General features: G+C 46.8%; 1 protein-coding gene across 3 annotated transcripts in view; it reads left to right on the top strand.

Moving 5' to 3' along the window:
• The window catches only part of PPP6R2 (protein phosphatase 6 regulatory subunit 2), a 135595-nt gene that overhangs the window by 91780 nt on the left and 21914 nt on the right, over nt 1–21901 (top strand). For all 3 annotated transcript variants that reach the window (XM_020982852.1, XM_078147886.1, XM_020982857.2), the window contains 7 exons: nt 3461–3573; nt 3908–4021; nt 9786–9912; nt 10917–11069; nt 18576–18779; nt 19326–19390; nt 21777–21892. In XM_020982852.1, the coding sequence (XP_020838511.1) occupies nt 3461–3573; nt 3908–4021; nt 9786–9912; nt 10917–11069; nt 18576–18779; nt 19326–19390; nt 21777–21892 (892 nt within the window). The remainder of the gene's footprint in view (nt 1–3460; nt 3574–3907; nt 4022–9785; nt 9913–10916; nt 11070–18575; nt 18780–19325; nt 19391–21776; nt 21893–21901) is intronic.

Raw genomic sequence — 21901 nt, 5'->3', positions numbered from 1 at the left:
ATATAAGTCCTAATACCTAAACTAGGGAAAGAGGAAACAGAAGGAACACCTATAGATCAATATCATTAATGAATATTGACTAAAATTTTTTTTAAACAAAATCCCATTGAATAGACTACAGTGATTTAGGGAAGAAATAATTTATTATGACCAAGTAGAATTTATACCATGGATGCAAGGATGGTTCAACATTAGGAAAACAGTCAACATAACTAATCACATTAAAAAGCAGAACATCCAAAACCATATAATTAACAGATGCAGAAAAAGCCTTTGACAAAGCACAGCACTCATTTATGCTAAAAACCCTGCAAAGTACAGGCACAGATGGGTTTTTTTTAAGGTCATAAAAAGCATCAGTCTACAACCAAAACCAGGGATCATGTGCAGTAGGATACCCTGGAACCTTTTCAAGTAAATATGGGAGTGAGCACGGACACCCACTCTTCCCATGACTATTTGATATTCTAGAAATATAGCAACATTGGTAAGACAAGAGAAAGATGAAAAGCATAAAGATAGGTAAAGAAGGGATGAAGACTATCCTTATTTGGATATGGTATACTTGGAAAATCCTAGGGAATCAGCAAAGCTATTGAGACAATTTAATTTTTTAGCTATTAATTATTAAATTAATAGCTTCAGCAAAGTTGCCTGCAACAAAATGAACCCTCAGAAATCAGTAGCATTCCTATACAATAGTAACAAGTCTCAGGAAGCAAAAACAGAAAAGAAAATCACATTCCAGATAACTACAAAATACATGAAATATACAAAAAAATTGTGTAGAGTCAATTATAAAATATTCCTTAAAGAAAAAAAGAATAACTTAAATAAAAGAAATAAAGAACAACTTAAATCTTCAATGTGTGGTTGGTTCATGGCAATATGATAACAATACTACCTAAGTTAATTTATGCTTTCAATGCTGCACCAGTCAATGAAAGGAATTCCTTATAGCATTTGGTAAAATAATAACATTCATTTGGAGATACAAAAGATCTAGGATATCAAGGGAAATGATGAAAAGAAGTAGGGAGGAAGGGGGAATAGCACTTCAGCCCTCAGACTGTGTTCTAAAGCAGCAGTCATCCAAACCACATGGCATTGATTAAAAAGGCAGCCACAGTGGATGGAGCATGAGGCCTGGAGTCAGGAAGACTCATCTTCCTGAGTCCAGATCTAGCCTTAGACACTCACTGGCAGTCACTTAATCCTGTTTGCCTCAGCTCTTCATCTGTAAAATGAGGGGGAGAAGGAAATGGTAAATCGCTCCAATGTCTTTGCTGAGAAAACCCCAAATGGGTGACAGAGACTTGGACGTGACTGAAATGACTGAGCAACATTGGTTAAAAAATAGAGAGAGACCAGCGGGACGGACCAAACAAAAACAGTGACTCGGCGTTCAGTAAAGTGGAAAATACAGATTATCTAGGGGAAAAAAGCTCCTTATTTGATTAAAAACTGCTGGGAAAACCAGAAAGCTGTCTGGCGTGAACTAGGCTTCGACCAGCACCATGCACCATGTTCCACAATGCGTTCTATCCGGATGTACAGCTTTCATCTTAAAAAGGGGTAGATCATGTGCCTCTCACAGCTGTAGGTAGGAGAGATATTCTTTTTTTTTTTTAATTTTTTTTAATTTTTAACTTTTTATTTTTAGGTAATTGGGGTTAAGTGACTTGCCCGGGGTCACACAGCTAGTAAGTGTTAGGAGATATATTCTTAACCAAACCAGAGATAGAGCTAATTTCAAAAGATAAACTGGGTACTTTGCTTACATGAAACCAAAGAGTTTCTACACAGACAAAATTAATGAACCTGAATAAGAAAAGAAATGGTCAAATGGGGGAAATGTGTATATCACATTTCACTGATAAGGGTCTGGTATCCAAAATATTTAAACAACTATATATGTGAGGTTAATAGCCATTCCTCAGTTGGTAAGTGGTCAAAAGATAGGACTAGTTTTTAAAAGAAGAACCCAGAGTATCTGCAGCCCCATGAAAAAAATGTTCCAGATCAGTAATAATAAGAGAAATGCCAGTCACAGTCACCCCAAAGTTTTACTTCACACCCTGTAAATTGGCAAAGAGGACAAAAAATGGAGACTGTCGATGTGGGAAGGCTGGTGGAGCGACAGGCACCCTGACATGCTGTTAGCGGGTATGTGAAATGATGCGACCATTTTGGAAAGCAGTTTGGAAGTATGCAAATAAAATATCAGTGGCCTTTGAACCAGAGATTCCATTACTGAACTAATTCCCCAAGTAAGTCATTTATGATAAGAAAGTCCTCAAAAACGCCAAAAGATTTATGGCACTTTTTGTGGTAGCAAATAATTGGAAGCAAAGTAGACATGCATAGATTGGGGAATGGGTAAATAAATGGTGTCACATGAATGGAGTGTCATATTCCTGCGCTGTAAGAGATAGGTGTGTGATAAATGCAGAGAAACATGATGCAGGGTAAACAGCCAAAAACAATCTACACCACGACGCAACACAAACGGAAAAAAAGGACAAACCAAAACCCAGAAGTAAATGTAACAAGATGTGAAAGTCCAGCAGAACTGGACCCAGAAGGAAGAGAGGCGAGAGGACACCCCCAGTCCGCCCCTCAGTGGAGGGGAAAGGTCCACAGTGGTGACGCATGGCAGGTTTGGGGACTTTTTCAGTGGATTGATCAGTTGTGCTGATTTTTTTCTTTTCTTTTTTTTTTTTGGAGGGAGGGAAACATCTTTAAAAATACCATATATACCATATGAATATGGTATAGCTCTATGGGAAGGGGAGGGTTACTGGGGATAATTATGATGATGTAAAAACATAAAAACATTTTCTAAAAAATAATATAGGGTAATGCTTTCCCCAGATGAGCCTTATCCATATTTCTGGGGAGAGGAAATTACGGCTAAAGAGCCCATCATCATATTTGCGTTTACCTGGAACGAAGGAAGCCATCCCTTTTTGGAATACATTTCTTCATTTCGTCTCCTCAAGAGAGGCAGCTTGGTAAATGGGAAATGGTGCTGGCCCTGGAGCCTGTCTAGGGCCGGCTTGTGACTGCCACCCTGGTCCCTCATAAGCTATGTCACTTTATCTTTCTGACCCTCAGTTTTCTTATCCACAAATTTGTGGATGAGAATATAGTAGGTAATAAAAGTGTGTTGAGTGAATACAGGTCCTGTCCGTACATCTGCTGTTTCGAGGATCGTTTTGAGCTGTCCAGCTTACCATCTTTAATGCTCAGTAACAAGGCTACGCTCACTTGGTGTAGAAAAGCCTTGGTTCTGAATAGGCAGGATTAAGTTTGTTTTGTTTTTACTGATGTGTTGATTGAGAAAGGAGGAGTAGGAGGAATAGGTGATTTCATCTCTCCTACACTAGCTTCTTTATTCTGGGTAACAGTTCTCTTTGGGACTAATGGGGTGATGCTTATCATTTGTGATTATTCTCAGAGACAATCAAATGCTTCTCAGACCCTCTGTGATATCATCCGACTCAGCAGAGACCAGAGCAGTCAGACGCAAGAGATTTCTGAGCCTGACCCCCTCCTCACAGTCTTGGAGTCGTGAGTATCCAGTAACAGCCAGGCTGCTGGCCACGTTGTCCTCGAATTCCACTTCAGCTGGGCCCTGCTTGCTTTAGAGGAGATTTCGCTCTGGGCATGGATTTCAGTTCATTTTTGTGTTTTCCCACTGACTTCAGAGTGGACTGCTCAGTGCTTTCATGCCCGATGTCCTGTTGGAGTAAGTGCAGGAGGACGAGCCTCCCTGCATCAGCCAGGCTTTCCTGCTGTTTGGTGGGACCTTCAGCATGACCAGCTGCTTTCCTTCTGACCTTAGTGGGGGCTCCATGATTCATTCTCTTTTTCCCTGACAATAACTCAAGTGTCTATTTAACAGACAGGGATGTGTGGAACGGCTTCTAAAGAACATGTTTGATGGAGACCTGACTGAAAACTGCTTAGTCAATGGCACTCAGATTTTACTGACGTTGTTGGAAACAAGGAGATCTGGGTAAGTCCTTTTCTTAAAGAAGGTGCGTCTGGGTGGCATCTAACCTTAACACTTACCTAGCACCTGAGAAGTTTGGGGGTCATTTTACTTGTTATACCATCATCATTCAGTCAGCAAACCAGTAAGTATGTGTCAGGCCCTGGGTGAGGCCCTGGTAAGACAAAGACAAAACCAAAGGGGTCCTTGCCTTCGAGGAGCTTACATTCTAATGGGGGAGACAGCATTTACAAATAGGAGTACACATGAGATAGATGCCAAATACCTACAGGGTAATATGGGGTGATAGTAGCTGAGGATATCAGGAAGGCCCCATGTAAAAGGCAGGACTTCAGCGGAGCTTTAGGCAAAGATGTGGAAGATGTGCATCCCAGGGAGGTAGTACAGCTAGTGCAAAGGCGTGGAGAAGGGACAGGGGTTGCTGAATGTGGGAAACAGCAAGAAAGTCGGTCTGGAGAAAAGGACTAAGCAGGGCTGAAAAATGAAGGGCTTTGAGTGCCAAGCAGAGGAGTGAATTCAGCAGAGCCAAGAAAACAATGTGCAGAGTGACTGCAACAATGTAAAGGGACAGAACAGCCACAAAACTAGAGTGAGTATGGCAGGGTTTAAAAGAATACGCTTTTCCTCAAAGAAGAGATACAAGAAGGTACCTGCCTTTCCTGAGACCGGGGTATAGGAGCGTCAAACATCGCACATTCTGTCAGGCTTTTCCAGTGTCCTGGTTGGTTTTGCTGATTTCTTCCTGCCTCCTTGTTGTAAGGGATGGCTCACTGGGAAGGGTGAATTCTAGGTAATAGAAAAATGAAAATATCCACAGAATCTATTTTATTTTTAAGACAAAACAATTGTAACAATTAAGGGCATCCAAAAATTGAGTGTGCCGCTCCTGTCAGGAGTGGGTTCTCTGTCACAGGTAAGAGTTCAGACAGAGGCAAGAGGACCATTTGTTAGGAATGCTGTCGAGGAGAGGTGGGGGAACTGGATGAGATTGGATCGTGTGACCTCAGACTTACCTCCAAGTCACAAATTTTGTAAATCCTCTGAGAGATGCAAAGCAAGGATCTGGCTGCGTCTCGCCTTTCCAGACCTCTTCCCGTAGGGTGCAAAGGCCAATTTTGTTAGAATTCCACTGATGGAATGCTTATGATACCAACTCCTTCCTTGTCCCCTTCCCCAAATTTTACTTTCCAGATGAATTTTATTCTCTGCCATATATTTCAGCTAAACTCTTACCTCGAGTGTACACTTGTCTTAAAATTATGTCTCATAATTTGGTTCAACAAAATTTTGAGTGTCCCGGTGGGCAGGGTACTGTTGATGCTTCAGATACACAGACAAGATGATCTCTGCCGCACTGGGATGGTAACAACAACTAGTACACCGATAAGTAAATTTAAGGGAATTGGGAGGACTCCCTGAGGGCTGGGACAGAGTCATCAATTAGGCTTTTCTTTTGTGACTTGGATAATTAAGAAGTTAACACACTCTTGCCCTTCCTAGTACCTATTGGCGACAGGCTCACCAAGTGGCCTGGACAAGAACCTTCATGGGGGGCACAGTCAAGATGGCAGAGTGAGAGGTAGCATTTTTGGTTAGCTCACCTAGCATACGTCTTCACAATAAACTAGAAGACACAACAGATTGCATTCTGATTGGAAAGGCTAAGGAAAAGTCACAGTGAGTTATTTTTCTAGCCCAGAGCATCTTAGACCGAGAGGCCTGCAAACATTTGGGTGGGGGCTCACCAGAAGCACAGCATGGCAGCCTGGACAGGAGGAAGAGGAGTATTCTAACCCTTGGGGATAACAAGGAAGCTAAGACAGAGCGTTGGGGCAGAAGGAGGTATCAGAGGAATCCCGAACTTGTTCTGGGAGCAGGAAGAGGAGCCATCTGGCTAGTCCGCTGCCTGTTATCCAGCTCAGGATTACAAATTGGGGGCAGGTGGGAGCGGGGGGGAAGTGGTCGCTAAAGCACGGGGCCTGGCTGAGCACTGAGCAAGGAACACGTTCCCAGAACTTAGTTGTGTGGCTTTGATTCAGGAGCAGAGTGGTCGGTACTCTTAGTGGCTTACTGGTGACTTTAGCCCAGTATGTGCGCCTGCAGTAGGATAAGCAGAACAGTAGCCCAAGACCAAAGGGGAGCCGGCAGAACCTCCCAGGGGACTGACAGTGACCAAGTCCAGCAGCCACCTGTGGAAACTCTATCATATACAAGCCAGTAGACCCAAATGCAGATTAGGAACTTGCAGCGCTCAGACCAAGAAAGCGATAAAAAGTAGCAGAAGCTCTGGCAACACCTTCTTCTCTCCTCCCAGGAGTAACAGAGCCCGACAGCAAGGTAAAGTCCAAAGTCATGAGGCTGGAAGAATAAGCAAACAGACAAAACAAGAATCTGACTATAAAGCCCATGGTGGTAAGGAAGCTCAAGTCACAAACATCTACAAGCAAAGACTCAAAGTAAAATGCAGATTAGACACAAGCCCAACAAGAATTCCTAGAAGAGCTAAAGAAATAAATTTTCAAAAAGAGGAAAAAAATTTTTAAAAAACAAGAGTATAGTAGAGAAAAAATAGGAAAAGAGAGCTATGCAGTAAGGTTATGAAAAGAGAATCAATGGCTTGATAAAAGAGGTACAAAACTTTACTGAAGAAAATAACTCCTTGAAAATTAGAATTGACCAAATGGAAGCTAGTAACTTCATGAGGTGTTAATTAATAATAAAAGAAAGTCAAAAGTCTGAAAAAAAAAAGTAGAAGGTAATATGAAATATCTCATAGGAAAGATAACTAGTCTGGAAAATAAATCAAGGAGAGTTAATTTAAGAATCATTGGACTACCTGAAAAAAGCATGGACATCATATTTCAGGAAATTATAGGTGGAGCTAGGTGGTGTGGTAGATAGAGCACCGGCCCTGAAGTCAGAAGAACCTGAGTTCAAATCCTACCTCAGACAAACACTTGACGCTTACTAGCTGTGTGACCCTGGGCAAGTCACTTAACCCCAGTTGCCTTAAAAAAAAATTATGAAGAAAAACTGCCCAAATATCTTAGAACCAGAGGGCAAAGTAGAAATTGAAAGAATCTGTTGGTCATCTCCAGTAAGAAACTTCAAAATAAAAACTACCAGAAGTATTAAGGCCGAAATCTAGAGCTCCCCAGATCAAAGAGAAAATGTTGCAAGGAGCTAGAAAGAATTCAGAAGAGTGTGTAGGAAGAAGGTACTTCAGAGATCATATGAGATTTAGCAGCTGAAGGCACATAGGGCTTGGAATGTGATGTTCCAGAAGGCAAGGATCTAGGATTCCATTCAAGAGTAACTGGCCCAGCAAAACGGAGTATACTTACTTCCATTGGAGAAAAATGTGGACATTTACTGAGACAGGGGACTTTTAAGCATTCCTGATGAAAAGAGCTGGATAGAAAATTTGCCATTCATATGACTGAAGAGAAGGGTGAAAAGGTAAATGTGAGCGAGAAATCAGAAGGGGCTATACACAAGGTTCAGACCTTGCTCATCACCAGGGGTCTCAGAGAGAGACTAATTAGAAAGAGGACCTAGGTGTGATTCTGTTATATCTGCATGATCTGCAAAGAAGAATGGAAAGGTGGGGAAGGGGGGGGATGGCAAGAAAGGATGAGGAAAATTATCTCACAGAAATGGGGCGCGCAAGGAAGCAGTCAAGAAATGGAAGAGGCAGTAGGGGGTGTGAGCAACTCTCGAACCTCACTTTTAATTGAACTGGTTCAAAGAGGGAAGAGTACGTGTACAAATGTAGTCAGGTACAGATATCCTTCTTCCAACAGGGACGAAGGAAAAGGGTTAAGAGAAAGCGGGTGGTGGGGCAAGAGGGAGGGTAGATTGAGGAAGGCAAAGGTCAAAAGCAAAGCAGTCTCTTTAAAGAGGGGACAAGCTAAAAAAGAGAAGGACAATTACAAGAGAATAGGATAGAGGGAAGCACATAATTAATGATCATAACCATGAATGTGAATGGGATGAGCTCATTCATACCCCAATCTTGTTGTCATGCTGCTAACTCAGCCTTGGATACCCCAATTTCTTCCCACCTCCCTCAGCTTCCTCTCCCCTCTAATTGGAGGACTGGGTAGGGGGAGCGCTAATCTTCTCCCAAAGCTTTCCTTTATTATGAAGGGCAGAAACTGGACTTTCCAGTATGCAACACTCCCTGTCTATAGCTCTGCCTGGTTCCAACCCCACCGAGCAAGACGTCCCCATGTCAGGCGCCTCCTGGTGTCGTTCCCTGCCCCCCTTTACAGTTTCCTTTTCTGTTTGTCTTCCTTCACTAGATTCTAAGCTCCTTCCTACATGTTCAAAAACATTTATAGCAGATCTCTTTGTGGTGGCAAAGAACTGGAAATTGAAGGGATGCCCATCGATTGGGGAATGGTTGAACAAGATGTATGTAATTGGGAGGGAATATTGTTGTGCTGTAAGAAATGTTGAAGGGGATGGTTTCAGAAAAACCTGGGAAGACTTTTATGAACTGATGCACAGTAAAGTGAGCAGAACCAGGAGAACACAGTACATAGGAATAGCAGTATCGTAATAGGGATCAACTGTGAAAGACCTTCATTCTGGTCAGTGCCATGATCCCCAACAGTTCCAAAGATCTCACAATCAAAAATGCAGTCTACCTCCAGAGAGAGACCATATGAGCTCTGAGTGTACATGGAAGCAGACTTTTCACTTTCTTTATGCTTCTTGCTTTTTTTTTTTTACCGTGGCTATTGTGGATATTTGTTTTGGATGACTGTACATAAATGTAAACAGTTTTGTTTTTCTTGCCCTCTCAGTGGATGAGGAGGCAGAGTATTTGGACCTAGAAATAAAATGGAATTTTAAAAAAAAGAGCCTTCCTCATTGTAAACACAAGAGATGTTCTCCTGCCTTGGAGCCCCTGTGACCACGAGGCTTTGGACAGAGTATATGGGGCAGCTTGCTAGCAGGAAGGGGCCTGGTAGAGAGCACAGATCCAGAAGGTCAGTGAGTGCAGGGGGATATCGCAGTGCTCTGAACCCTGTAGCCGGGTCTTCTTCAGCAGCAGAAAGGAGTCAGGCAGGGAGGTTCTGGGAACCAGAGTAAGAGGAAATGAGCCAGCACTGGCCGGCAGAGAGCCTGGCTTGGGAGGAGGGAGCTTTACACGTAGCTGAGAGGGACAGCCAGGAGCAAAGAGGTCCTCAGCAGTGGCCCAACAGGGTGATGGCCATGATCTCAGGACAGAGATGAGCTTCTGTCTGTGCTGATTGCGTACCCTTTGCTAGCTGGAAGCTTTCTGGAGTCCTGGAGAGTCAAGGCTGACTGTGGCAGGTGAGGGGGTGGAGGAGCAGTCAGTGACAGAGATTTCCCTGTCTGAAGAATGTGTCTCCTTTGGGGGCCAGGTCAAGTTCTGCGCCAGGCCCCCCAGGGAAGGGATGGGGGAGTAACCAAATGAGTGCTTCTTTGTAAAGAGGATGAGGGAGCAGTGGCAGGCTTACCTGTGCCCTCTGGTTCCTCCACTGCTTCCCCCTGTCAGGAAAACAAGGCTCTGTCAACCCTGCCTTTCTCTGTACCCTGAAAAGTACGTCTGGAGGCTGAGGATGTAAGCCTAGCTCCCTCACCAGGAAGACTGGGAATTGCCCAGAATCGCGTCTAGTATGACCGTGTCTTTTGAGAAGAGGAGATAATGTTGAGGCATCTTTGAGCCTGACCAGAGGAAAAAGAGTATGTTCATTGAGTGGCATGATTTGCTTCTCTCTTCTGAAATCTGCAGGGTGGAGGGCCTGATGGACTCATTCTCTCAGGGACTTGAAAGGTCTTACACTGTCAATAGCAGCATATTGCACGGCATTGAACCATGGTTGAAGGACTTTCATCAGCTTCTTCTCAACCCTCCAAAGGTAAGTTCCCTTCAGCAACTTGGGACTGGCTACCCATCCTCCTAAATTGTGTGCATGCCCCTGTCGGGGGGTCCCGGGTGCACCACTCCAGGGGGGTGGGGAGGACGAGAAGAGTGCAGGAGACTAACATCAGTGATTCTTCTGTGGCTGAGAAGTACCCAAGGGAGTGGACACTGGGCGTGAAGGGGGCCTCCAACTGATTCTTCTCAGGCCTCCCTGGGCAGATTCCCCTCAGAAGTGTAGGAATTCAGAAAAGGCAAAGAAGGGCTTTGCTTCCGGAGTCCCAGAGTGAGAGGCTGGAGAGCCTTCTGTTAGAGATGATTGGTGCTGAATTTCATTCCAGAGTCACTGAAAGGAAGTGTCCCAGAGGAGGAGTCCCTTTTGGGACTGAAATGGAGAGGTTTATGTTTTAATTAAAGAAGAGAGACTCAGAAATTAATGCATTTGAACAAGATAGTAGTTTTCATTCATTTAATGTTTTGCTGTTTGCTAAATGTGATAGCTTGGGTCCTGGGGAATAACCAGCTCTTCTGAAAAGGGCCCAGCCTTTACAGCCGCCTGACCGCTCTGGGATGGGACTACATCCTGGCCAGAGCTAAGAGCTCTGGAGTCAGGACAGCGTGAGTTCAGATGTGGCCTCGGACACTTGTCACTCAACCCCGTCTGCCTCACTTCCTCAACAGTAAAATTGGGATGGTGATCACACCGGCAGCCCAGAGTTGTTTTGAGGACGAAAGGAGATGATGATTGTAAAATGCTTAGCGTAGGGCCCGGGACAAAGGAGGCGCTTAACAAACGTGTGTTCCCCTCCCCTCTGCTGGCAGCCCAGAAGTGTAAGTCATACCCCTCCAGATGCTGGTGTGAGCGTTACCTGCCCGGCCTGGCCTCCGTTCTTCTTTGGTGGGTGGGTGCTGAGGAGGAGGCAAAGGTAAAGAAGAGTCCTCGACTCAAGAAGTGTAGCAGCGCAGCCGTGCACACAGCAAGCTGTATTTCCCATTCCCCAGAAAATGTCCATCCTGACCACCATTGGTGTCCTGGAGGAGCCCCTGGGAAACGCTCGACTCCACGGGGCGCGGCTGATTGCTGCCTTGCTGCACACCAACACACCCAGTATTAACCAAGAGTTATGTCGGCTCAATACCATGGACTTGCTACTTGTAAGTAGAATCCTAGTGCTCTGGGGTCTCGGAAGCCCAGCTGTGCAGCCTTCCTGCTAGGTGAACGTTGGCCCCAGAGATCCCAAGGCTGTCCCCTTGTTGGACAGCCCTCACTTCGAGGGATCAGAGTGAAAACCAGCTTCTCCAACTTGCCCCTGTTGTTGCTGGTTCTTTGTTCGGGGGTGGGGGGTGGGGGGGACGCTCCTGCTGCGTGAGGATCGTTTTCATGTTCTCAGCACAGTTTTCCGACCTCAGCATCAACGAGAGCCTTCAGCCACTCCTCCTGTGGCCTGGTGTTTAGTCCCTTCACCGTTCTGGTCGCCCTTCTCTGGGCATAGTTCAGGCTCTTGTTGTTTCTCCTCAAATTGAACACGGTTCTCCAGGTGGGGACTGATCGGGGCAGAGAAGTCAAGTCAGCGTTAATTAAGTGCCTGCTGTGGGCAAAGCCCTGTGCTGGGTATTGGAGGTTACAAGAAAAAAGTCCTCGCCCTCAAGGACCTTACGTCCTCCTCCCTCTTTTAGGTGGCAGCTTCTGTTAATACAACTGAAGATACTCCTAGCATTCTTGGCCTCTGAGTCACACTGTTAAAATACCCGAGCCTTTTCTCTTTTTGGATTTCTTTTTTTAAATTATCAAGCATTTGGTTTTTTCTCCCTCCCACCTTCTCGTCCCCTGCCCCCAGAAAAAAAGAAAAACAAAATACTTGTAACAAATATACACGGTCCAACCAAACCGATTCCTGTAGTGGCCACACCCAGAACTGTGTGTCTCATTCTATGCCCGAGTCCATCTCCTCTCGGTCAGAAGGTGTTCATCAGCGGTCCTCTGAAGTCGTGGTTGGTCATTGTGTTGATCAGAGCTCTTAAATCTTTATTCATTTCCACTGAGGTACTTGTCATATAAACATTTAGCTCTTCCTTCCTGTCGTAATGAATTTCATTTTTTAACTTGTCTGGTGTTATGCATTTATTAAGTTTCATCTTCTTTGGTTTGACCCATCCTTGTAGACAAGGCTACATAACCTTCTTTGTAACATAGACTCTGTGGGTAGCCTGGTAAAACCTGAGGACCCTTTCTAAGAATAAGGTTTTTAAATGCGTGAAGTAAGATTCAGAGAATTGAAAGTGAAAGCAATTATATTGAAATGCAGTTTTCAAAATATATATTTTTACAAGGTTCATGGGCCTCAGATTAAGGAATCTTGTTCTAGGATCTTTTTGGATCTCAATCCTCTCATTAGTGGGGTAGGGTCTCCCAAACTTCATGTCATCTGGAGACGCCATCTAAGCCTTAATTGATTTTTTAATGACCTGGCCCCAGATGGAGCCTTGGAGCAGTTCTGTAGAGGCCAAGGAGCATGTGGAGAGGTTGACTTAGGCAAGACGAAGGGCTGCCTCTTCATCAAAGGTGGGTAAAAGAAGAGATAGTGGGGGAAGAGAACTGAATGATGGGAGATGAGGAGGGTAGAAGAGGGAGCTTTAGGCAGATGGCGTCAGTTGGGGGGGTGAAGTAGGAGGCCAAATGCTCGGCTCAGATGACGAGGATAGGTGCTGTGGGAGGCTTTGGAAGAAAGGCTGTGGAGAAAGGACAGCCACTTAACGAGGGAGGAATAGAATGTTGGCCTTTCTGTAGGGAGGATCTGCTTGAGATTTGTAGTTAGCCCAATGCCATGGTTTCAGAATTTCCTCCGGCTCCATTTAGCAGCGTGTGAATAGGAGCAAAGAAGACCGAGGGGAGTGATTGAGGATTGGGTGTTGTCAAGGTCTGTTTGACTCTGGGACAAGAGGACAAGATTCAAGAGTGAAGGAAAGCGTAGAGTTCAGTTGGCTTACTAAGGGCTCACAATAGGGAAGGGAAGGGAGGAAAGTGTAGTTAGTGGAAGGGTAATAGAAAAGAACAGAGGCATGGCGGAAATGGGAGGTCACAATGAGGATGGAGAACAGGGTTAGGAATCAGAAGGCACAGGACAAGATGCAATGATAAAAGATCATGATCAGAAATGGAAATGTCAGGTTTGTGAACGTGGAAGTAGAATGTTAGTGGGTGATGGCAGTGTCAGAGATGTGACATCTTTAGGCGTACCTGAAGTCCATTCGTATGAGAACAGGGAGGAGAGAAAGACAGGCAGGCAGGCACTGCACTCCTTGAGGAAGGAAGGAGGATGTGGGCATTGATGGGTAAGAGGCACCGGGACACGAGTGTGAATCTCAAAGGAGAAGGGGCTGCCAAATAATGGTAGGAGAGAGTCTGAAAGTGGCAGTGGGGCCAAGGAGGATTCTGACTTCCCCTCTAGGATTCAGGGCTTGGGGGAGTGTGAAAGAAAGTGAAGCCAGAAGATGGAAGGAGTAAGAAAAGAAGAGCCTTATGATGGCAGGCAGTTCGGCACGATCATTGGGGTATTTGTTTATTTGGGTTTTTTTTAACAATTTTTTATTTTTTTCACAATGACATGTAAAAACAATTTTTAACACTTGTTTTTTAAAATTTTGAGTTCTAAATTTTTCTCTGCCTCTCCCTTCCTTCTCCCCTAGACAGTAAGCAATAGGTTATACATGTATAATCATGCAGAACATTTCCATACTAGTCATGTTGTGAAAGGAAACACAGACTCCCCCCACAAAACACACACACACACACACACACACACACAGGTAAAGAAAGTAAAAAATAGTGTGCTTCGATCTGCAATCAGACTCGATCAGTTCTTTCTCTGGAGGTGGATAGCATTTTCATCAGGAGTCCTTTGGAACTGTCTTAGATCCTTGCATTGCTGAGAAGAGCTAAGTCATTCACAATTGATCCTTGCACAGTATTGCTGTGTTACTATGTATGATGTTCTCCTGGTTCTGCTCACTTCACCTTGCATCACTTCATGTAAGTCTTTCTAGGTTTTTCTGAAAGCATCCTGCTCATCCATTCTTATAGCGTAATAGTGTTTCGTCACAGTCATATACCACAGCTTGTTCAGACGTTCCCCAGTTGATGGACAAACTCTCAATTTCTAATTCTTTCCTACCACAAGAAGAACTGCTACAAATATTTTTGTCCAAATGGGTCCTTTTCCTTTTTTTAAAATCTGTTTGGGATATAAACCTGCTAGTGGAATTGCTAGAGCAAAGGGTACACACAGTTTTATAGCCCTTTGGGCATAATTCCAAACTGCTCTGCAGAGTGGCTGGATCATTTCACAACTCCACTAACAATGCATTAGTGTTTCAGTTTTCCCATATCTTCTCCATTTATCATTTTCCTTTTCTGTCAAATTAGCCAATCTGTTAGGTGTGAGGTAGTACCTCAGAATTGTTTTGATCTGCATTTCTCTAATCAATAGTGATTTAGAACATTTTTTTCACATGACTATAGATAGCTTTGATTTCTTCACCTGAAAACTGCCTGTTCATATGCTTTGACCACTTATCAATTGGGGAATGACTTGTATTCTTATGAATTTGACTCAGGTCTGTATATATTTGAGAAACGAGGACTTTGTCAGAGATACACTATCAGTGTTCAGAAAGCTGTTTGCCTCTGCATTGAATGAATCCAAATTTGGGCTTTGCAGTTTTGTAGCTATAGTATGTTGGGGGTTTGTGTGTGTGTGTGTGTGTGTGTGTGTGTGTGTGTGTGTGTGAGGCAGTTGGGGTTAAGTGACTTGCCCAGGGTCACACAGCTAGTAAGTGTCAAGTGTCTGAGGCTGGATTTGAACTCAGGTCCTCTTGACTCCAGGGCCGGAACCCTATCCACTGCGCCTCCTAGCTGTCCCCAGCTGTAGTTTTTTAAAAAAAATATATTACAGGGGCAGCTAGGTGGTACAGTGGATAGGGCTCCGGCCCTGGAGTCAAGAGGACCTGAGTTCAAATCCAGCCTCAGACACTTGACACTTACTAGCTGTGTGACCCTGGGCAAGTCACTTAACCCCATTGCCTAGCAACAACAAAAATTATGTTTTTTCCCTGAGTTACATGTAAAGACACTTTTTTAACATTCACTTTTAAAAAATTTTGAGTTACAAATTTTCTCTCTCCCTTCCATCACTCCTTCCTGTTTCTCAGTGTCTGCCCTTTTCTCTGCCTGGCCCTTTCCGGTTTTCTACCTATATTCTATTTTTTTTTAATTAAAATTTTTTCAGTTATTAAGCTATCATTTTTTCTTCATCCTACCTATTCCTTTAACTATTTAACTACCTATTCAGCTCCCTACTGGGGGTTAAAAAAAAAAAGGAAACTAAAACCGTCATGACAAATAGGCATAAATTCCTAGATTGGCCATTTCTACAAGCGTACATTTCATTCTGCACGTTAGTCTGTCACGTCTCTGTCAGGAAGTCACCTTCTTCATCACTGATCTTCTGGAATCATGAATTACAATTGCATTGATCAGAAGTCTTAAGTCTTTCTTTAAAAAAAAATCAAACTAAAACTAAATGTTATTTTTTTTTTTCAATCCATATAAATACACCTTCTTTCCCTCTTGCCTCACCTCCACGCCCACTGCTCCAAATTGAGGATGAAAGAAAACAAAAGCCCTCCTACAAAATGTAAAGTCAAGGCAGATTTCCATATTGGTCACGTCTAAAAGAAAACTCTGTGTGTGTGTGTGTGTGTGTGTGTGTGTGTGTGTATGTGTATGTGTGCATGTTCGATTCTCTACTCCAGGTCTCACCTCTCTATCAGGAGGTGGGTAGCATGTTTCATCATTAATTCTTTGGAATTCTTAGTGTTCTTTGCACTGAATAGAGTTCCTAATTCTTTCAGAGTTTTTTGTCATGTGCAAATTATTCTCCTGGTCCTGTTCACTTCACTCTGAATCAGTTCATACAAGTCTTCCCAGATTTTCTGAAACCAGCCCTTTCCTCATCTCCTGCATCACATTTCTGCATCAGAACATGTTCAGCCATTCTCCAGTCTGTGGACACGCCTCCGATGCCCATTCTTTGCCACCTCAAAAAGAGCTAGAGGTGCTTCTGCCCATCCCTAGTGTCGTCTGTCCACCTTAGAGTGTAAGCAGTTTGTCCCTGACTTGTTCCTTATGTTTGTTTGCTTGTGTTTCTTGCCTCCCATGTTGAACTTGAGAGTTTCTCTGCAGCTCGTCTTTTCATCAGGAATGCTTGGAAGGGAAGGTCCGTTGTTCGCCTGTCGCATTAGACTCAGTTTGCTGAGTAAGTTCTTGGTTATAAGCCTGCCTCCTTTGCCTTCTGGAGTAGACTATTCCAAGCTCTGCATCGGAGGTCAGTTGGCTAAACTGTGTGATGTTGACTGTGACTCATTGGTCGTTCTCTCTCTTTTTCTGTCGATAATCTGGGCTGGAAAAAATGACTCACTGTGTATTTTTCTTGAATTTCCCCATCAAGACTTGATCTCGTGCATTCTCTAGATTTCTTTGGAGGACATGGTGGGTGGAGAGGGTCCTGCTGTATTCCTGCTACTTGGCCATCTTGCCTCCACCCTCCTTGAGTCTTTGAAAATTGTTCATCTTTACAGTGATAATATTAGTATAAATTATTCTCCTGGTTCTGATGACTGTACTCTGCATCAGTCCCTAAAAGCCTTCCGGATTTCTCTGAAACCATCTCTGTATGTCTTATGGCCCAGTACCATTCCATTCCATTCATGTGCCATGGTTGGTTCAGCCATTGCCCAGGTGATGGGCACTCCACAGGTTCCTCTTCTTTGCTGCTGCGAGAAGAGCTGCTGTCAGTCTGCCTGCACTCTTGTAGGGCTTGGCAGTAACAATAGCTGCAGTCATTAAGATTACGTGCCAAGAGTCAGCCTGTCAGGAGGCCACGGGGGGCGCTCCCTGTGACTGAAGGGCTCTGGTTTGGTGGCCTGCCTCGGGCTGCTCACAGGCCTTCCTGACTCCCAGGGTCTCAGCTCTGGTCTGGTTAGCAGTGTCACTGTCAGTGACCCAGTCCACTTGGGGAGACGGGGTGAAGGAGCTAGTTAGAGAACAAGATGAGACCATAATTAAGTGCTTGGACATGTGCTGAAAGGCAGTGCGTTCTCTAGGAGGGCAGGAGGATAAAGCGATGGTGGGCTGAGGTCATCGTACGTAGGGAGGCGAGGCCACAGGCCAGACTACCCATGTGGGGTCTGCTTTGGGCCTTCTGTACCTGAGTCGGGCCCACCTGAGGGTGTAGAAAACATTTCAGGGAATAAGTCCTGTGGAAACAGATTCACTGAAGCAAGCTTGGAGGTGTGATTATCCAGCCAAGAGCAGAGTCAGCAAGCACTTTGTAAGTGCCTACTGTATGCCAGGCACTGGGGTACACCAAAGGGGCAGGAGACAGTCCCTGTCCTTGAGGAGCCCCTCGCCTGATGGGGGGGAGACAGTATGCAGACAACCACGTGCAAACAAGATGTAGCCAGGGTCAGGCAGAGCTGATCTCGGAGAGGAGACACCAAGATTGAGGAGCGCCGGGAAAGGGGGACCCTGGCTGAGACTCGGAGGAAGCTCAGAGTGAGCGTGAGGAACAGGCAGTGAGGACTCCCAGAGTCGAGTGTCACATGTGAGGGACAGCCAGGAGTCAGCGTCACTGGATTGCAGAGGATGCGCAGATGGGGGCTGAGGCAGAGGAAGGCTGTACAGTCAGAGAGAGAGGTGTATTTGTCAATCCCAAAGTTAACAGGGAGCCATAGACGTTTATTGAAGAGGGAGGGTGACGTGGTGAGATCTGTGCTTAAGGAGCACGGCTGAGTGGGGAGAGACCAAGGCAGGCCGCTAGAGTAGTCTGGGCCTGGGGTGACGAGGGCCTGCATCCAAGGGTGGACGGCCTCAGAACAGAGAAAAGCGAGGACTCGAGAGGTGCTGTGAAGGTCAGAATGGCCAGACTTGGTGACTGTGGAGCGAGAGCTCGAGGGGCTGAGGCAGACACCTCGATTTCCGGCCTGAGTGGCCGGAAGGTGGCTGAGTAACAGGGCAGTCAGTGGAAGGGGATGTTTGGGAGGAAAGTTCCTGGGTTCTGTTTGGACGGATTGAGTTAGAGATACCTGTGGGACATCCAGTTTAAGTGAGGCAGGTAGAGATGCAAGACTGACAGGAGAGCTGGACAGATGAGTCTGAGGCTTGTCTGTGTAAGAGATGGTGATGGAATCCGTGGGAGCTGAGGAGGTCACCAGGTCATCCAGGATAGAGGGCCAGGAGGCAGAGCCTTGGGGCACACTCACAGCTGGGGGAAAAGACTTGGATAAAGACCCAGGAAAGCAGACTGAGAGAGGGGATGAGTTAGACAGGAAGAAGGAGAGCAGGGCAGAGGAAAGTATCCAAGAGAAGAGGGTGATCAGCAGTTCAGGAAGATGGACGCCAAGGAGAATGAAGAGCGAGACAAGGCCGTTGGAGGCAGCCGCGCCACATCCGAGTCAGGGAGCTGCCCCCCCTGTTGAAGGCCTGTACAGGTTGAGGGCGATTAGCGGAGCTCCCCTTGAGCCCTGGGCTCTGTGGCACACGCACAAGGCCCGGCAGGCCCCGGAGAGGTCTGAGTGGCTGCTCTGTGTCTCCTTTTGCTCCAGGACTTGTTTTTTAAGTTCACCTGGAATAACTTTCTGCATTTCCAAGTGGAGCTGTGCGTAGCGGCCATTCTATCCCACTCTGCCCGGGAAGGAGGGATGTCCAGCAGTGAGTCTGACTGCCGAGAGGACATGCACAGTGGGAGTGGAAGCTTGGAAAAAACTGAGTCTGCAGAGTCCACCTCTGAGAACGTGATGGTGACACATGTAAGTCCAGTGGGGCGGTGTCCGGGGGGAGGCCTTCTTAGGATGGGAGGGACAGCCACATCAGAGGCAGTGGACGAGGCGACGGCCCTCCAGCATCTCCAGGGGCTCCGTGGGGGCTGCGGAAAAGCCCCTGGGAAGTGGAGCCCCTTCTTAGCTCCCCAGCTCCTCTAGCAAAGACACTCTGGGGACGTACATGGAATGGGGCCAGTGTGCCCTGCTGGGAGGGACAAAAGAAGAGTCAGGTCTGCCTTCTGCTCCTCATGGGGCTGGCACAGAGTGGGGACAGAGGCCGTCCCGTGCCGGCATGACCTGGTGACCCCCTTGTCAGGAGCTCTGGCTTTGCGTCAGAGTGGAAACCCTGGGGGACTTGCTGTCCTGGAGGGATTGTGGGCGTGAAGGTCAGGGAGGCTTCCCTAAGGCCACGTCTGCACCTCTTCTGAGAAGGAACTAGAAGCAGATCCTCAGAGGTGTCAGATGAACAGCGGGAATGGGCCTTGGAGATTGCCGTTGCTGACCTATGACTTGGTCTTCTGTCTCCTCCTGCAGCTGTTCCAGAAGTGCTGCTTGGTACAGAGGATCTTGGATGCCTGGGAAGCCAATGACAGAATCCAGTAAGGGCCGCCAGGGAGCCTGGCCTAGGCGATGGGGTGGCAATGACGGGGATCATGTGTGAATTTGAGAGGCCGCGCTCCGAGCGTCACTCTCGTGCTCACCTGGTCTCGTGTGCACCGAGCTGGGGAGGACGCAGGGAAGCTTAGCTTGTTCCCTAGGCAAGGGTGACCCTTGTGTCCGTGAAACAGAAGCATCCTCACCCTAAGGCAGGCCGGAGACACAGGAAACTGGGGTCCTGCCCTCTAGGGACTTAGAGTCTGATTGGGGTACGGGGCACAGATTGGTTTTATTGTCTTTTTTAACAAGGGAGCAGACCCAGTGTCGAGGGAGGGCTCCATTTTAAAGGTAGGAGGAAGTAATCGTGAAGGGCTGGAGGGGACTAGAAGCAGAGAGGCTTGTCGTGAGCCCAGGCATCTGTGGGGGACAGTGAGCCTGGGGGGCTGGAGGAGTCACGAGATGTGACTGGAAATGTGACTCGGAGCCAGGTTGTGGAAGGCACCGGATGCCCTGTTAGGGAGGGCAGGGAGGCAGGAATGATGGAGATGGAGGCCCAGGCAGCTCAGAGCCCAGTGAGAGCTCTGGGGCAGGCTAGCTGTGACCCAAGGAGGGTCTGGACAGAGGGCGTGATGGCAGGAATGGGGAGGAAGCACCAGGTGTCAGGTGTGGAAAGGCAGGAGCCAGGAGTGGTCGGGAATAAGTCTGCCGGAAGAATAGTAGGAATGGAGAAGCTGGGGCCAGGAGAAGGGTGTGCTTGGGGAGGAGGAGGAGGAGCCGGCCTTGGGGTGCCCGAATTGGAGCTCTGCAAGGCTGTGTAGCTTTTCCTCGGGGCAGCGGGCGTGCCCAGGCCGTCCCCGGCTGTGGATGAGCAGCAGCCGTCGAGCGTATGTGGGGTTCCTTCCCTTTCCCTTTCCCTTGTCCCGGTCTTGACCCAGGCAGTCATAAATGGGGTTTACTTGGGGGCAGAGAGTGCTTTTGGATCACTCGTCATAACCCGACAGTAGTGATGGCCAGCATTTCTGTAACATTTTCATGTTTACAAAGACTTACATGTTATCTCGTTGGAGCCTCACAACAGCCCTGAGAAGTAGGTGATTCCCATTTTATAGGTAAGGAAACTGAGGCAGACAGAGGTTAAGTGACTTGCTCAGGGTCACACAGCTAGTAAGTGTCTGAGGCCCAATTAGGAGGACTCAGATATTCCTGAAACCAGGCCCAGGGCTCTATCCACTGCACCACCCAGCTGCCTGCTTCATTTTTTAATATAGTTGCTCATAAGAAATAAAATCTTGATGAAGGAAGACAAATGTTATCAGGCCCCATATCTGCAGGGCACTGTGATACATGTTCCTTTGTGCCTTCAGGTGCTAATTTCTGAAGTTCTCTAACCTGAAATCTGAAGAGTCGTCCCTGTTCTGGTGATGATTTTAGAACATCCCTTTGACCCACTTCCATTCCACAAGCATTTATTGAGTGCCTGTGTGTGGTAGGCCTTAGGGGCTCTACAGACACGCACAGGCCTTGCCCTCACGGAGCTCACTCTAGTAGAAGATGTCAGGCTGTGTACCACATCTCTCCAGTATGTTCAGCGAAGGGCCCGCTTGGCCTGCAGAGACAGGATGGTGACACTCACTTGGCGTGCTTCCGCTCAGTTCAGCAGATATTGGGAAAACATTGTTGTATGCACAGCCCCGGCTGAGGTGTTGAGGTTATGGAGACACACACTAGCATCTCTGTCCTCGTCCCCCAAAAGCCACACCCAGATCAGTCAGTAGACGCCCCTTGGAGAAGGGGTGAGGATTAGGGAAGGCTGGGCCTGCAGGCAGAGGAGGGCTCTGAGAGGCCATTCCAGGAATGGGAAACTCGTGCTGCTGGCTCTGTGGGGGCTGAGGCCAGACCAGGGGAGGACCCTGAAGTGAAGTGGCTGTTTTAGTCAGGAGCGAAGTATATTGTTTATTGTTGCAGAACTCTGAAGGCCAATGAAAAGCATGATTGGAGCAGTTCTCTAGAAAGATGACTCTGATCCCCTCTGTAGGACGGAGCAAATGGTACCATGGCCCCTCTGAAAGCGGGGGTGAGAACCCCAAGGAGTTGGGTAGCAAGTGGAGCAGAAAGGAAGGGGGCTGCCGGGGAGCCGCCGGCTTGTTCCCCATCCCTGCTGGGCTCTGTTACCTTGCCTGAAGGCCTCTGCTCTCGGACACAGGGGTGCAGCCAGGAGCCTGCGGTGCCCAGGAGAGGGGTTGCCCCTTGGTCTTCTTTCCAGCGAGCTAAAGCAGGCCACCGGCTTTGCCGCTCAAAGGTGGCTACAAAAATAACAACTCTTATTTACGTTACTTTGTCAGAGGTGGGTGTGCTGACCCATGGCTCTGGCGATGCCTTTGTTTGTAGGGCCGAAGGCGGGATGAGGCGGGGAAACATGGGCCACCTCACCCGAATAGCCAACGCTGTTGTCCAGAACATGGAGAAGGGCCCCATTCAGTCTCAGATCAGCTCCTTCATCAAAGGTACGGGTC

Source organism: Phascolarctos cinereus, unplaced genomic scaffold, assembly GCF_003287225.1.
Source record: "Phascolarctos cinereus isolate Bilbo 61053 unplaced genomic scaffold, phaCin_HiC Scaffold_1;HRSCAF=81, whole genome shotgun sequence".
In the NCBI taxonomy this organism is placed as follows: domain Eukaryota; kingdom Metazoa; phylum Chordata; class Mammalia; order Diprotodontia; family Phascolarctidae; genus Phascolarctos; species Phascolarctos cinereus.
This window is presented reverse-complemented; position numbering and strand designations above follow the sequence as displayed.